General features: G+C 37.5%; 1 protein-coding gene across 3 annotated transcripts in view; it reads right to left on the reverse strand.

Moving 5' to 3' along the window:
* Nucleotides 1–1,565: 1,565 nt before the first annotated feature.
* The window catches only part of HERPUD2 (HERPUD family member 2), a 46,110-nt gene continuing 31,895 nt past the window's right edge, over nt 1,566–15,780 (reverse strand). For all 3 annotated transcript variants that reach the window (XM_070468411.1, XM_070468416.1, XM_020905001.2), the window contains 4 exons: nt 6,979–7,101; nt 3,695–4,018; nt 2,890–3,007; nt 1,566–2,435 (listed from right to left, as the gene is read on the reverse strand). In XM_070468411.1, coding sequence (XP_070324512.1) covers nt 2,274–2,435; nt 2,890–3,007; nt 3,695–4,018; nt 6,979–7,101 — 727 coding nt within the window. In that variant the 3' untranslated portion in view covers nt 1,566–2,273. The remainder of the gene's footprint in view (nt 2,436–2,889; nt 3,008–3,694; nt 4,019–6,978; nt 7,102–15,780) is intronic.

Raw genomic sequence — 15,780 nt, forward strand, 5'->3', positions numbered from 1 at the left:
TCTCAGGGAAGCAAAGCACCCACGGGGACTACACTAGTGAGGCTCCAAACCTGGCCTTGCCTCCCCTACTCTGAAAAGCCAAATTTCAATAGGGATGATGGAGCCAGAGGAACTAGTTAGAATGATGATAGGTGGCAGCATCAAGCTATGGTGAAAACAGTTCCAATTCTTCAGCCCTCAGGATCACTCTTTCCTTTTACCCAGCTAATAAAAACCAACCCTTTCACCCATACTGCTTGACCTGGTGCCTCAAATGGTAAAGAATCTGAGGAGACCCAGAATCTCCTCAGAGGGTAAAGAATGAGGGAGACCCAGCTTCGATCCCTGGGTCAGGAAGATCCCCTAGAAAAGGGAATGGCTACCCACTCCAGTATTCTTGCCTGGGAAACCCCATGGACAGAGGAGCCTGGTGGGCTAGAATGCACGCGGTCACGAAGAGTCAGACACGACTGAGCGACCAACACTAGACGAGACACAGAAAGTCTAGTCTTTGCCTGGGAAGTGTTTCAGTCCCATCCTGATTGTTGCTAGTCACCATTTAGCCTGGAGACCAGTATCTGGGCTTCTGTGTGGCTCTTTTTCCATCTGGAAACCATCTCCATGCTACAACTGCCTTCTAAGCACCATCTGGCCACAGCATGGGCACAGCTCCTCCCTTAATCATCCAAACCATAGCTGACACTGGGTTGTAGTTTCTGACAAAGACTTACTAGAAGTAAGACTAATATGAGGGAATTAACAATGTAGAGAAAATAATTAAAATAGAGTAGTATAATACATTTCATCTTTATTAGAATGCTTAGCCACAGCCTTTCACAGGGGGTCTACTACCAACATCCTTCTCCTTAGGGCCCAACCTGCAGTTAGGATGCAGAGACCCGCTCATTCCCTTCAGATGGGTGTCCCCCACAATAATGCTCCCCTCTATGAATTCTGCGGCTCCAGCTCTCCCCTGTCCAACTCCCAACTGAAGATACGAGACTGAGGCTGCTCAATCTCATAATTACATCTGCGTTCCTACTCTACCCACCGACTCTATTTTTAGGATCTGACCTACGGAACATTTCTTTCAACTCTGACAGTTTATTTATTTAGTTCCCAGGTTAAAATCCAGACGCTCCCTCTGGATGCAATGATTGTATCAGCCCTGAAACAAGCCATCCTTAACCATGAACCCAAACGGTGTAAAAATGTACCACACCTCAGCCTGGTGGACAGCGATCGTATATTACTGTAACAGTTTTATATATACTTTTATATACATTTCACATGAGTTAAAGTTCTTTCATAGTTAAGTTCTCCTATCTGCATTTATTCAATTTTAATTAGCTACCCTATAAGAGACTTACTCCTTTCTTAGGAAAGATCAAATTGACTTTCACAGGGATTTTTAAATAAACTAAAGAGGTTTCAGACTACCTGAGAACTAGAAGATATCCATCTGGAATAAAAAGAGGTGAAAATGACCTTGAAGACTTCAGCAACTCCAGAACTACTGAAATTTACATAGATTTTTGTATGGAGAGAGTATAATATGGGACAGTTTGAATAAATATACAAGACAGTTTTACCATAATTGACCTTTTATTTTTAAAAAAATTACAGGGAGTGATTTCCAGAATCTTATTTTATAAAAGTACTGCCTATATCAAATATTTTATATCACTATTAATTCCACTGAAGAGCTGCCTTTTTTTTAAAAGTACTAATTCCAATTGATGGGACACATGCCCTTAAAATAGAAAGTTTCCATTTATTCAAATGTCAAAATGAAGATTATTGAGAAGTTTATTGCTTTATGACTGGGCAAGATGCTACTAGCACATTTTAGGTAATTAATATTCTTCATTAAAAACTATGAGGTCATTCTGTTTAAAACTTTTAGGATAATTCACAGAAAATAGATATATTTATTCAAATTATACATTGAAGGGCTGGGCTATAAGCTATAGACATTTATATGTGAAGCAGCTCTTTAAAGAAATAAGACACACAAGTGTGTCTTGATACAATATACATAATTGAAATTAATAAAACCTGGAAGACCAATATTGTTAAGCTATGTTCTGTTAGGATCTTTAAAAAAAAAAAAATCACACATTTAGTAGTCTATTTGTGCTTAAAATATTCATATGCATGAGAAGTTTAAAGAAAAAAACACCTCTGTACATGATGATGAAAAGAAAGTAATAAATTTTTTTGAAATTGCACTGTTATTTAAAACACTTTCCTAAATTCAGACCCTCCTTTGCAGCTGGCACAGTTTTTCAAGTCTAATTGGCAACCTGGGGAGGCCCCTCTGGTATTAGTGAAGTAAAGAATGTGGTGATAAAAGACCAGGCTGACGCCATTAATCCAGGCCTTTGAATCGCACTGGCATCTTCACCTGCATCTTCTCCACTCTCATCTTCAAGCCCATCATCCATAAGACGCTCCTTTCAAACAAAACAAGAAACATATTCCTAAGTGATCTTAACAGCTACCATGAACTCATTACAAAAAAAGGAGAGAGTTAAATTCTTCCCAAAGAAGGAATATGAGTATATAATAAGGAAGTAGAACTATCTGGTCATTAGAGATCCTCCTTAAGCCCAAAACTGATAAACTCCTCCTTGTTCAAGTTCAAAGAAATAACTGCCAGTTTAATACAATAATTTCTCATTGTGAGCATAACTTTCTAGGCTATTTTTAGAAAGAATGATGTTAGTTCTTTCCACTTACTAATACTTGACTGACTCAGTATTATAGGTTCTCTGGGATTAAACCACACATTTACATGTTAACTTTTCTTCAATACTATGAAATACCCGAGATTCTTTTATTATATTGGTCTCATACAGTGCTGAAGAAACACCTATATTTAACTATATGAAAACCTCATGAGCATACCATTTCTTCAAGTTCTAGATTGTTTGCATTCTGTACATCATTGTTAACTTCGGCATTATTGTTGGGAGCCTGTTGCTGAACTCCTTCTTGCCTAAAAGGAAACCATCCAGCTTGGTGTCTGCTCAGTAAAATAAAGAGAAAAGAAAATAAGTCACAACTGTTTTTACTCGTAACACTATGAAATATTAGGGTCCTACAAGAGCAAAATGATTAGAACATTTTCATTCATGGGTTGAACTATGATAAATGAAAAAGCCAAATTTCCTTCTTCAGGTCAAGAACTACTCCTCTCAAAGCAATGACAGGAAAACAGGAATCATTTTAAGTCTATCCTGAGCTAGTAAGACATATCAGGAGTCCTAAAATCATTTTTTGATATTTTTCAAAATGAAATTCAACTAGATATTTATTTGCTTCCTAAGAAAAAAGGGGAGCAAGGGACAGTTAGTCTACTTAAGAAAAAAAATCTGACCTATATCTAACAGACTTATTATCGATAACTATAGTTAATTAAAAAGAAACTCTTCTACAAGACTGCATCATGTACTCAAGTTCTAAATGATTACTAGAGAGCATACCTAACTGAACTAACCATTTTTATAAAAAGTAGTAAAGGGAAAAAATCTTGCTTCTAGACAACTGTCATAAACGTTCTTACAAAACATAACTTGCTTTGCTCTTGATGCTAGGTATCTGAAGCCCAACATTCATATTCCTCCACTCAACATTCACAACAGACTACCACATGCCAGATTCCATGCTTAACAGTTTTAGAAAGTAATCGTAAGGAATGAACACCACTCACAGATAAACCAGCAGCATGGCTCCCATCACCATGATAAAGCGACTAAATGAAGAATAGAAATATACAATGCTAAGCAGGATCGCCGCCCGAGAGAAGGTGTACATCCAGTCTAGCCAGTCTCGATTGAAGTCTTCCTCGTTTAGCACTGGCCCTCCCTGTGCATTCATTTGAACATTTTCATTCATGGGTCGATTTTCTTGGGCCACAAGGTTTGGAGCTGGTGGGGGTTCTTCCCCAGGCACATGTGCCAAATTTAGCGGCTGTGTAGCAGCAGGCTGGGCTGGGTTAGCATTTGACGTGGCCTGAGCTGAAACTGCAGCTTGACTGAAATAGTCACCGAAATAAATATTACAAAGAAAGAGAAAAACATTTATCATACAACATTATATTTTTCAGAACTTCCCGGGAAGCCATATGTATTTTTCATAAACCTTACATGGAATATCACAACTCCTATACCACATTTCCTAGGTAAGTATAATTCCCAGGGCAAAAGTAGAGCCAACAGAGATAGTAGGAATAGTTCAGGAAAGGATGTTCTCCCAGCCTGGTAGTCTAGGACAGCAGGGGAGAGATGGAAGAGATTAAAAAGCAGCCATGTTATCACTATTTGGTTCTTTCACCAGATTATAAGGCTGTGACCAAATCTTTTCCCCAAAATTTTCCTTAACTGCCTCTTTTGCTATTCTACGTAGGATAAATACCGCTTGCCCCACCACGCGCACACCACCACCTCTCCCTCAGACAAATCTTTTAAAAGATTTGTCTAACTAAGTACATTAATCATTACCCTGTGTGTAACGATTTGTATTGGTGATTTGAATAAGTGATTTGTATTGGTATTTTCAAATTTAACCAGGTCCCAGACAACAATCCCTCAATCCCAATCCTGACTTTTGGGAACTCCACCTGGAAAACACTGGTGTAGATCCTCGTCAAGTTACGAAGATGTGTGGTCCTGAAGTTTGCTTATAATTTGACTGCTTAAGAGTCAAAATAAATTTTCCTGTAAAAGACTACCAGTAAAGTGATAATATATCTGAAATTTGCTTTAAACTATTCAGCAAAGAGGGGAAAGTTGTAGAATCAGACAGTCATGAATTGATAAATGTTTAAAAGCTGGGTGGTGAGAACACAAGAGTTCATTTTATTTATTCTGTCTTTATATATGTTGAATTTTCTCTACAAGAAAGTTTTAAAATCAAGATAGCAAAATGAAATAGAAGTTTTCCATGGTACAAAAGCTTATTTAAGCTAGTATGCTAATACACTGTGTCTGTAGTCAAAGTCACTCAGTCGTGTCCAACTCTTTGCAACCCCATGGACTACACAGTCCATGGAATTCTCCAAGTCAGAATACTGGAGTGGGTAGCTATTCCCTTCTCCAGGGGATCTTCCCAACCCAGGAATCGAACCCAGGTCTCCCTCATTGCAGGCGGATTCTTTACCAGCTGAGCCACAAGGGAAGCCCCGTATTCATTTCCAGACTACTTCCTACCTTGTGGACATTCTGATTCATAAGTGAGTTATTTCATTAAAGGTGAAAACTTAAGTCTCTGAAGTTAAATGATGCACATTAAGATTATATGATTCAGTAGCTAACTCCAATAAGCCCCACTTATCTTACACAGTTCCCGTGATGTAAACAAGACAAGAGATGTAAAGATATAGTGTAATACTAAGGCTTCCCCAGGTGGCGCTAATGATAAAGAGCCCAATAAGAGACTCAGGTTCAATCCCTGGGTCAGGAAGATCCTCTAGAGAATGGCATGGCAACCCACTCCAGTATTCTTGCCTGGAGAATCCCATGAACAGAGGAGCCTGGCGGGCTACAGCCCATAGGGCACAAAGAATTGGACACGACCGAAGTGACTAATTATGATAATGATTACCATGACAACAGGTAAGGTATAAAGAGCCTGCCTGGAGCCAAGAGATTACACAGGACAGCATGAGGATACGAAGTTAATAAAGCAGGTTAGCTTTATGGGGTAAGGTCTAGAGGAAGAATAAGGATACAGAGTTCACACTGTAGGCAAGAGGGCCATCTAATGTTTTAGGGAATGGAGAATGATGGACTCAATTATGTGTTAAGTTAACCTGGCAAGTAGCACAATGAATTACAGTCAAGAGCCTAAAAGGAGGAAAAGTGATTGCATTAAAGTGGGTCTAATATTAGAAAGATCTAGGCAAAACATTAGAAGTAAAATATAGGGAAGGACAGAAGCTAGGAACAACACACTAATTCATCTTGGTAAGTTGTTGAGTTCAGGGATAACAGAAGCTAGAATCAAAGCTGATTAATGTTAAGAGCTTGAAGGATGACTAAGAAGAGACAGTATCAGTGACAAGGAAGTCAAGAAGGAGAATGCACATAACAAGATGATGCAAAGTTCAGACCTAACTGAATTTAAGGGAAAGGCAAATTTCTCTATGGAAATCTCCAACAATTAAGTGGCGACACAAGATGAGGCATGGGAGAGGAAGAACTGGGAGCCATCACACAGAGCTAACAACTAAGGCCAGAGAAAAAGGAAATCCAAGAGGACTAGCCCGGGGCTGAATCCCATCTTCCCTACCAGACTGCGTATTGCAAGGCACATGGTAAGTATACAAATACTTAACTGAACAAGAAATGTCACCATTTAGAAAAAGGGAAAATAACAGGCTATCAAAGGATACAAAATGAGTAATCAGAAAGAGAAAAAGAGTGAACAGGATAACAGAATCACAGAAACAGGAGAGGAGAACACTAAAGAGAAGCTAGAAATGTTAAATGAATACATAGGAAGTCCAGCACAAAGAACACCAAAAAGCTATTCCATGCTGAGACTGTTTCATGCTGATCAGAAGCAAAACTTACTAAAATACAGAGAAGTCCAGAAGGCATATTAGCCACAAGTGAAGGCGACATCATGATCAGCCTCCTTGATGTATGATTCTTTCTATTCCCTTTTTTAGTTGACATCCTATCTTCATTTAGATTTGCTGCCTTCCAGTGAAACTTTCCTGTTTTCCCCTCTTAAATAGATAAAATGTTCTCTTTAAGAAAGCACCTGAATACTGCCAAATATAACTAAGGGAGAGGGGAAGAAGCAGAGAATAGGTTTAGTTGATGTGAACAGGATGTGTACCCTTTTTCTTTTAGCCAAATAATTTAAAATAATTTTTAAAAACCAATGATATACATCAGTATATAAAATCCCAAATCAACTCACTTAGGATGAAAAAGAAAATAAAGCAGATAACACAATGTGTAAAAAAATCAACTCAAACTGACTTACTATTGCATATAATACTGATGAGCATACATCTGTTGCCACCACAACATCTGCAGTGGGTTGAAAGCAGGATACACTGGGAATCCAGCCGGAACAGCCTGCCCAGGAAGCTGGTTGTCTACATTTCTGCAATAGAGTAATAAAAAAAGTGTCTTTTAATGCTCCAGAAGTTGAAAGCATTTCTCTACATTTTTATTTCCAAACTAAGTCATCCATTGACAAAACATACTAAAACTTACTGAAAAAAAATACTTATTTTCAACATTCCTCAAGTAAGACACTGTGTATCTGTGTTAGTCCCTCAGTCATGTGCGACTCTTTGCAACCCCATGGACTGTAGCTCTCCAGGCTCCTCTATCCATAGAATTCTCCAGGCAAGAATACTGGAGTGGGTTGCCATTCCCTTCTCCAGATCTTCCTGACCCAGGAATCAAACCCAGGTCTCCTGCATTGCAGGCAGACTCTTTATCATCGGAGCCACCAGGAAAGACATTACAGCTTATCTAAGATGATCCTGATCCCACATATACGGAACAACTAACATCACAGCCTAGAATCAGACTACTACATGAGTAAGAAACAAACTTCTATGATGTTAAGATTCTAAAATTTTTAGTTACGTTGTTAATTGTTAGTCAATTGTCAAAATGTTTTGTAAAAGTGATTTAATAAATATCACATTTTCCACATAAGCTTAAGTTAAATAAAAATTAAAAGCTGAACTCTGGGCTTCCATGATGACATAGCAGTAAAGAATCTGCCTGCCAATGCAGGAGACATGGGTTCTCCCCTCGACCCAGGAGAATCCCGCATGCCCTGGAGCAGCTAAGCCAGTGTGCCACAACTAGAGCCTGGGAGCCGCAAATACTGAAACGCACTTGCCCTAGAGCCCGTGCTCTGCAACAAGTGAAGCCACCGCAACAGGAAGCTAGCACATTATAACTGGAGTACCTCCCGCTGCTGCAACTGAAGAAAAGCCCACACAGCATCAAAGATCCAGCACAGCCAAAAATAAATAAAATTATTTTTTAAAGGACTGAACTTTAATCAGGTCCTAGATCTAACTACAAGTTTACAGGTAATCTATGAAAACAGAGGAAAATATTAAAGACACCACATGGATGTAGTTAGTTGAATCTAGACTACTATGGGAAATTAGAACATAGAACAACAGAAAAAGCATAAAGTAAAAAAAGATAGGGATAGGGATTGGATTAAAAAGAGCCTTAAGAAACATCAACCAAATGCAGTAAGTCAATCTCTGAATACTGATCCAATCAAAACCACCATAAAAAGCTATTTGGGACAATCTGGGAAAAAGGAACATCAACTGAGTATTCAGTTCAGTTCAGTCGCTCAGTCATGTCTGACTCTTTGCGACCCCATGAATCCCAGCATGCCAGGCCTCCCTGTCCATCACCAACTCCCAGAGTTTACCCAAACTCATGTCCACCAAGTCGGTGATGCTATCCAGCCATCTCATCCTCTGTCATCTCCTTCTCCTCCTGCCCCCAATCCCTCCCAGCATCAGGGTCTTTTCCAATGAGTCAACTCTTCGCATGAGGTTGCCAAAGTACTGGAGTTTCAGCCTCAGCATCAATCCTTCCAATGAACACCCAGAACTGATCTCCTTTAGGATGGACTGGTTGGATCTCCTTGCAGTCCAAGGGACTCTCAAGTGTCTTCTCCAACACAATTCAAAAGCATCAATTTTTTGGCACTCACTCAGCTTTCTTCACAGTCCAACTCTCACATCCATACATGACCACTGGAAAAACCATAGCCTTGACTAGACAGACCTTTGTGGGCAAAGTAACGTCTCTGCTTTTTAATATGCTATCTAGGTTGGTCATAATTTTCCTTCCATGGAGTAAGCACCTTTTAATTTCATGGCTGCAATCACCATCTGCAGTGATTTTGGAGCCCCCCAGAAATAAAGTCTGACACTGTTTCCACTGTTTCCCCATCTATTTGCCATGAGGTGATGGGACCGGATACCATGATCCTAGTTTTCTGAATGTTGAGCTTTAAGCCAACTTTTTCACTCTCCTCTTTCACTTTCATCAAGAGGCTTTTTAGTTCCTCTTCACATTCTGCCATAAGGGTGGTGTCATCTGCATATCTGAGGTTACTGATATTTCTCCCAGCAATCTTGATTCCAGCTTGTGCTTCTTCCAGCCCAGCATTTCTCATGATGTACTCTGCATAGAAGTTAAATAAGCAGGGTGACAATATACAGCTTTGATGTACTCCTCTTCCTATTAGGAAGCAGTCTGTTGTTCCATGTCCAGTTCTAACTGTTGCTTCCTGACCTGCATATAGGTTTCTCAAGAGGTGGGTCAGGTGGTCTGGTATTCCTATCTCTTTTAGAATTTTCCACAATTTATTGTGATCCACACAGTCAAAGGCTTTGGCATAGTCAATAAAGCAGAAATAGGTGTTTTTCTGGAACTCTCTTGCTTTTTCAATGATCCAGCAGATGTTGGCAATTTGATCTCTTCTTCCTCTGCCTTTTCTAAAACCAGCTTGAACATCTGGAAGTTCACGGCTCACGTACTGCTGAAGCCTGGCTTGGAGAATTTTGAGCATGTGAGATGAGTGTGATTGTGCAGTAGTTTGAGCATTCTTTCTGACTGCCTTTCTTTGGGATTGGAATAAAAACTGACCTTTTCCAGTCCTGTGGCCAATGCTGAGTTTTCCAAATTTGCTCATATATTGAGTGCAGCACTTTCACAGCATCATCTTTTAGGATTTGAAATAGCTCAACTGGAATTCCATCACCTCCACTAGCTTTGTTCATAATGATGCTTTCTAAGGCCCACCTGACTTCACATTCCAGGATGTCTGGCTCCAGGTGAGTGATCACACCATCATGATTATCTGGGTCATGAAGATCTTTTTGGTACAGTTCTTCTGTGTATTCCTGCTGCCTCTTCTTAATATCTTCTGCTTCTGTTAGGTCCATACCATTTCAGTCCTTTATTGAGCCCATCTTTGCATGAAATGTTCCCTTGGTAGCTCTAATTTTCTTGAAGAGATCTCTAGACTTTCCCATTCTATTGTTTTCCTCTATTTCTTTGCACTGATCGCTGAGGAAGGCTTTCTTATCTCTCCTTGCTATCCTTTGGAACTCTGCATTCAAATGGGTGTATCTTTCCTTTTCTCCTTTGCTTTTCACTTCTCTTCTTTTCACAGCTATTTGTAAGGCCTCTTCACATAGCCATTTTGCTTTTTTGCATTTCTTTTCCATCGGGATGGTCTTGATCTCTGTCTCCTGTACAATGTCACGAACCTCCATCCATAGTTCATCAGGCTCTCTGTCTATCAGATCCAGTCCCTTAAATCTATTTCTCACTTGCACTGTATAATCATAAGGGATTTGATTTAGGTCATACCTGAATGGTCTAGTGGTTTTCCCTACTTTCTTCAATTTAAGTCTGAATGTGGCAATAAAGAATTCATGATCTGAGCCACAGTCAGCTCCCGGTCTTGTTTTTGCTGCCTGTATAGAGCTTGTCCATCTTTGGCTGCAAAGAATATAATCAATCTGATTTCGGTGTTGAGCATCTTGTGATGTCCATGTGTAGAGTCTTCTCTTGTGTTTTGAATTGAGTATTAAATGATATTAAAGAATTTTTAATTCTGTTGCATGTTCTAATGGTATGTGATTCTTATAGTCCATATCTGTCATATCTGTTACAGATACACAGTATTTACAGATGAAGGGATATGATGTCTAAGATTACTTTAAAAATACTTCAGCCCAAGTGAAAAAAAAAAGAGGTACACGGGAAAGGTTGAAGAGCTGTTGTCTATTAACTGTTGCTGAAGCTGGATGTTAGATAAGATCCTTATAATAGAGATTCATTAGTATGCTTTTAAAGTTAAGAATTATAAAGGAGAGGAGATGAACTGGAAACTTCAACAATCAGAAACAAATTCTTTCAAAGAAAACCTGCATGGAATTCCCACTTTATTTCAGAATATGCCTTTTCAAGACTCTCCACACTACTTTGTTCTCCCTTGCTGAACTTCCTTAAAATCAGCCCCAATGTTACCAGCTATGAAGCTCTCCCACCCTCTGAAAGCACACAGTCACTCCCTCCTCCAGGCTCCTGCAGAATTTTGTCAAAGCCTTAGAAGCACATCAGGGAATGGCAATGTATTTGCCAATCTGACCTACTTCCATTGAGGGCAACTACATAATTCATTTTCCTGTCTTCAGTGCCCAGCTACCGCAAATTCTAAGTAAATCTTTCCTGAAGAAAGCCACATGATCCTTATATGACAAATTTGCTTATTCAGTCAGGTTGCTTCAAATCTGACCAATAGATCTGACTAGAGAAAAGTTTTAAATGGGAGAGTAGAGGGGAGAGAACCACCATTATAAATGAAATCAAAACACAAATGGTAACACAGAAAAATATACTGAAACAAATGATAAAATATTCACTTCAACAAGACAGTTAACAAACACAGACTTTCCAGTCAGATGTGGATTTGAATTCTAGTCCTGCTACTGACTGCTGAAGTAAGGCAGGCTACGTACCTTTTAGCCTCCTTCTCCTCATTCATAAATTGGGAGAGAACAGTACCTAAGCCACAGAGTTGGTATAAAGTTCAATGAAATAAAGCATGTATAAGTGCTTAATACAATGCTGAGCTTATGCTAAGTAATTATTAATACTAAGTAATACTCAATGGTATCAATTAGTAATATTCTTTTACATAAAGAACTGTCATAAATGAACTTTTTAAAATACCAACATGCCAACAAATAAACAGTTCACAAAACAGAATAAAAAGAATGTCTCTTTATCATGTCTAAACTAAAACAAGGGCACTCCAACTTACTGCACTGGGATGTATGAATTTGTAATGGTATGGTGAATCAGGCTCTTAACAACTGTTACTGAAAGATACACTATAACTTTTCTTTTTATGGCTGAATAGTATTCCATTGTGTATAAATGTACCATGAGTTCTTTATCCATTTTCTCCCTAGGGACACTGAGGTTGCTTCCTTATGGTTATTATAGATAATGCTGCAGTGAACATGTGAGCACATATATCTCTTCAAATTAAGTGTTTTCATTTTCTTCAGATACTTAGAACTGGACCTACTGGATCACATGCTAGTTCTGTTAATTTTTTTAGGAAACTCCATAATGTTTTCCATAGTGGGTGTACCAATTTACATTGCCAGCAACAGTACACAAGGGTTCCCTTTTCTCCACAATCCTGACAACACTTATTAATTGTTGTCTTTTTAATAACAGCCATTCTGACAGGTGTGAGGTATCTCACTGTGCTTTTGACCTGCATTGGTCTGATGATCAGTGATGTTGAGCATCTTTTCATATAACTGCTGGCCATCTGTATGCCTTCTTGGAAGAAAGTCTATTCAGGTCCTCTGCCCGTTTATAAACTGGATTATTTGGTTTTCTGCTATTGTATGAGTTCTTTATATATTTTATATATAACCCCTTATCAGGCATATGATTTGTAAATACTTTATCCTAGTCAGTGGGTTGCCTTTTCATTTTGCTGATGATTTCTTTTACTGTGCAAAAGCTTTTTAGTCTAATGTAATTCCATTTATTTAGTTTTGTTTTCATTGTCAAATCTAAAAATCATCACCAAGTCCAGTGTCAAGGAGCTTTATTTTGTTCTAGGATTTTAATGGTTTCAAGCCTTATATTCAAATCAAATTCATTTTGAGTTAACTTTTTCTTTTTTGGCCAAGCTGTGTGGCTTGCAGGACCTTAGTTTCCTAATCAGGGATTGAACCTGCACCCTCAGCAGTGAAAGTACCTAGTCCTTACCACTGGACTGCCAGAGAATTCTTATTTTGAGTTAATTATATGTAGGATATAAAATAGTAGTCTAGCTTAATTTTGTTGCAGTTTTTCCAACACCATATATTGAAGAGACTGTCCTTTCCTAATTGTATAATCTTGCTTCTTGTCATAAATTAATTGATTATATATGTATGGGTTTATTTCTGGGTTCTCTATTCTGTTCCACTAATCTGTTTTTATGGCAATACCATATTGTTTTAATTACTATTACTCCATAGTATAGTTTGAAATCAGGGAGTGTGATGCCTTTAGCTTTGTTCTTCTCAAGGTTGCTATGGCTATTTAGGATCTTGTGGTTCTGTACAAATTTTAGGATTGTTCACTTCTGTGAAAAATATTTGCAATTTTGACAGACACTGACTGAATCTATAGATTGCTTTGAGAGTATGGACATTTTAACAACACTAATTCTTCATTTTAACAACACTAACTCATGAGCATTTGTGTCTTCAATTTCTTTCATTATCTTATAATTTTCAGTGCATAGGCCTTTGAGGTAATTGCTAATGCAAACTTTAAATGTTGTATATCTATATTTGATCTGGAAATATGTCCAGACTACATTCTTTTTTAAAAGATTTATAAAATAAAATAGTATGATGTTTCTATTTTAAAAGTATACTTAGAAAAGTATTTAGAAGGAAACTACAAAAATGTTAGTAACACTTATTTCTGGGTGGTGGGTTATAAGCAGTTTTTTATATAAAAAATCAAATAACAGAAGATTACAATGAGTAGGTTTTCAGTTTTTTTAATTATAAAACAAGGCTGCTATTATTTCAGGCAGGGAAATTAAGTGTACAAAACAGTGGGCAATTTTTTATGAACCAGTCAGCAATTTTTAGAGTTAAATAAACATGACAGCATAACACACTGTGAGTACAAAACACTCAAGATTTATAAATGTGACATTATAAATGGACAGCTAATGTGGTGATGCACATGTACTGTTTGGTCTTCTCATTGTTTCCTCAAGAGCTTAATGGGCAAATAATCACCTGCATTAGGATGTCTTGACGAGTTAGGCTCCCAGAATGCTGTTAAGTTGGCAGAGTCCTAAACACTACCCCAGACCTAGTGATTCAAAAACTCAAGGAACAGTGATCAGAATTTAGCAATTTTAAAGACTGAGAGTACTAACCTACATGGTGGAAAACACATGTGACTAGCTAAATATAAGCTGTGATGGGAGTCTAAAAATGATGTGGAGAGATTATATTTTGTTGGTGAATTCTTCAAGGTCACTAAATTACTGCTCTTGCACATTTAAGGCAAGGCTATATTAAATAAAATTTACTTAAAGACAGATGTAAAGTCTTCATTAGTAAAAGATTACAACTATAAGATTAGGTTAAATCACATTCATTGTTAAGCCGAATAACCTACTTATTGAACTTTCACTTAAATTGCTTTGTAAATCACAAAGTGCTCTTTCCAAATACAGACTTATTTTTCAGCATCTGGTACTGGCATTCATTCAGATGTTTCAGCGTGTCAGACTCACCAATGCCTATAAATATGTTTGCTGAATGAACATACAGCATTCACTTATAAGTATGAATGAATTTATAAATAATTGCTAACATATCACTGAACTCTTTACATACATGAACTCTTAATCCACACAGAAATCCTGTATAATAAGTACTATTATCTCCAGATCATGAGCAAACTGAGGCAAAGAAGAGAAGAGACTTGCCCAAGCTAGTCAGTGGATAGGGCTAGGATTCAAACTAGGGCAGGCTGACTCCTGAATCTGTACATCCACTAAGCTATACTGCTCTCCTGATTTAAAACTAAATATTATTTAAGGATTTTACCTCTTTTCATCTTACTACTCATTTTTAGCAAAATAAACACTATTTCAGATTTTTCTAATCTGTTTTATATACTTCTAAGAGCTAAATGCATTTGCTCCAAAGTCTGTTTATTTTCTCAACAGACTAGTTTAAAGAAATTATTATCTGTTTCCAAGATATCCATGGTCTTATTCTGAAAACATGCAACTTTATATACTTTATTACAGAGTATATATTCACTGTATAGGTACTTAATGCTAGTGAACTGTGCACTTTAAAAATGCTTTAAAAGGTTTATTTTATGCATATTTTACCTTAATTTAATAAATCAAGAGTTAAAATATATATATTAATATATTCACTGTAAGTATGAGAAAGAGTTAAAAACATTATTGTGCAGATATAACTATTGTCAACATATCATTATATATTCTTCAAGGTTTATTATATCCATTCTCACTTTCCATCACTACCACCATATTTGGTAAAATATTAGTAACAGCACTCTGTATAAATTGAGAGGAACTGAACTGTCTTATTCTGCAAAAAAGTCAGAAAAGGAATCACTGTCATAAGACAAACTATTTTAAGCCACTATTCTACCATATAAATCGTGACAATACTTTTTTTACAAATAACAAAGTTCTGGTTTGTAATAATCATTTTCTGAAAACAAAAATAGTTTCATGAGGTGCTTTACAAAAGTCTACAATCGGCCTCACTAAACACTTATTTTTAGAAGAAAAACTCAAGAATATGAGACAAATGAGTCTTATTATTTGTCTATATACTCAGCTTTGTTTTTCTACATTAAGAATTGAATTAAGTTTATAAAGTTCTAAGTAAAAAGTAGCCACATGTTATTACATCCCCTTTGGCTTAAGAGTTAATGGCTACTCCTTGGTTACATCACTTACTACCATTTTGGGGGGTCCCAGCCATTTGCTTATTTCCAGCCTCACCATCATAGATCTGGAGCACTGTCACACACTGCAGTCCCACAGCACAATATGCAGTGCAAAACAACTATCAGTAACTATTATTCCTGTTTCCTTTACTTCAAAAGTACTCCAGTTTCAGACAGACCCAGATCTAAACTGTATTCCCCAAGATCCTCCTCTCTGAGCTGTCCACAGCTGCTGTGG

The sequence above is a fragment of the Odocoileus virginianus genome, chromosome 1 (genome assembly GCF_023699985.2).
Source record: "Odocoileus virginianus isolate 20LAN1187 ecotype Illinois chromosome 1, Ovbor_1.2, whole genome shotgun sequence".
Classification (NCBI taxonomy): domain Eukaryota; kingdom Metazoa; phylum Chordata; class Mammalia; order Artiodactyla; family Cervidae; genus Odocoileus; species Odocoileus virginianus.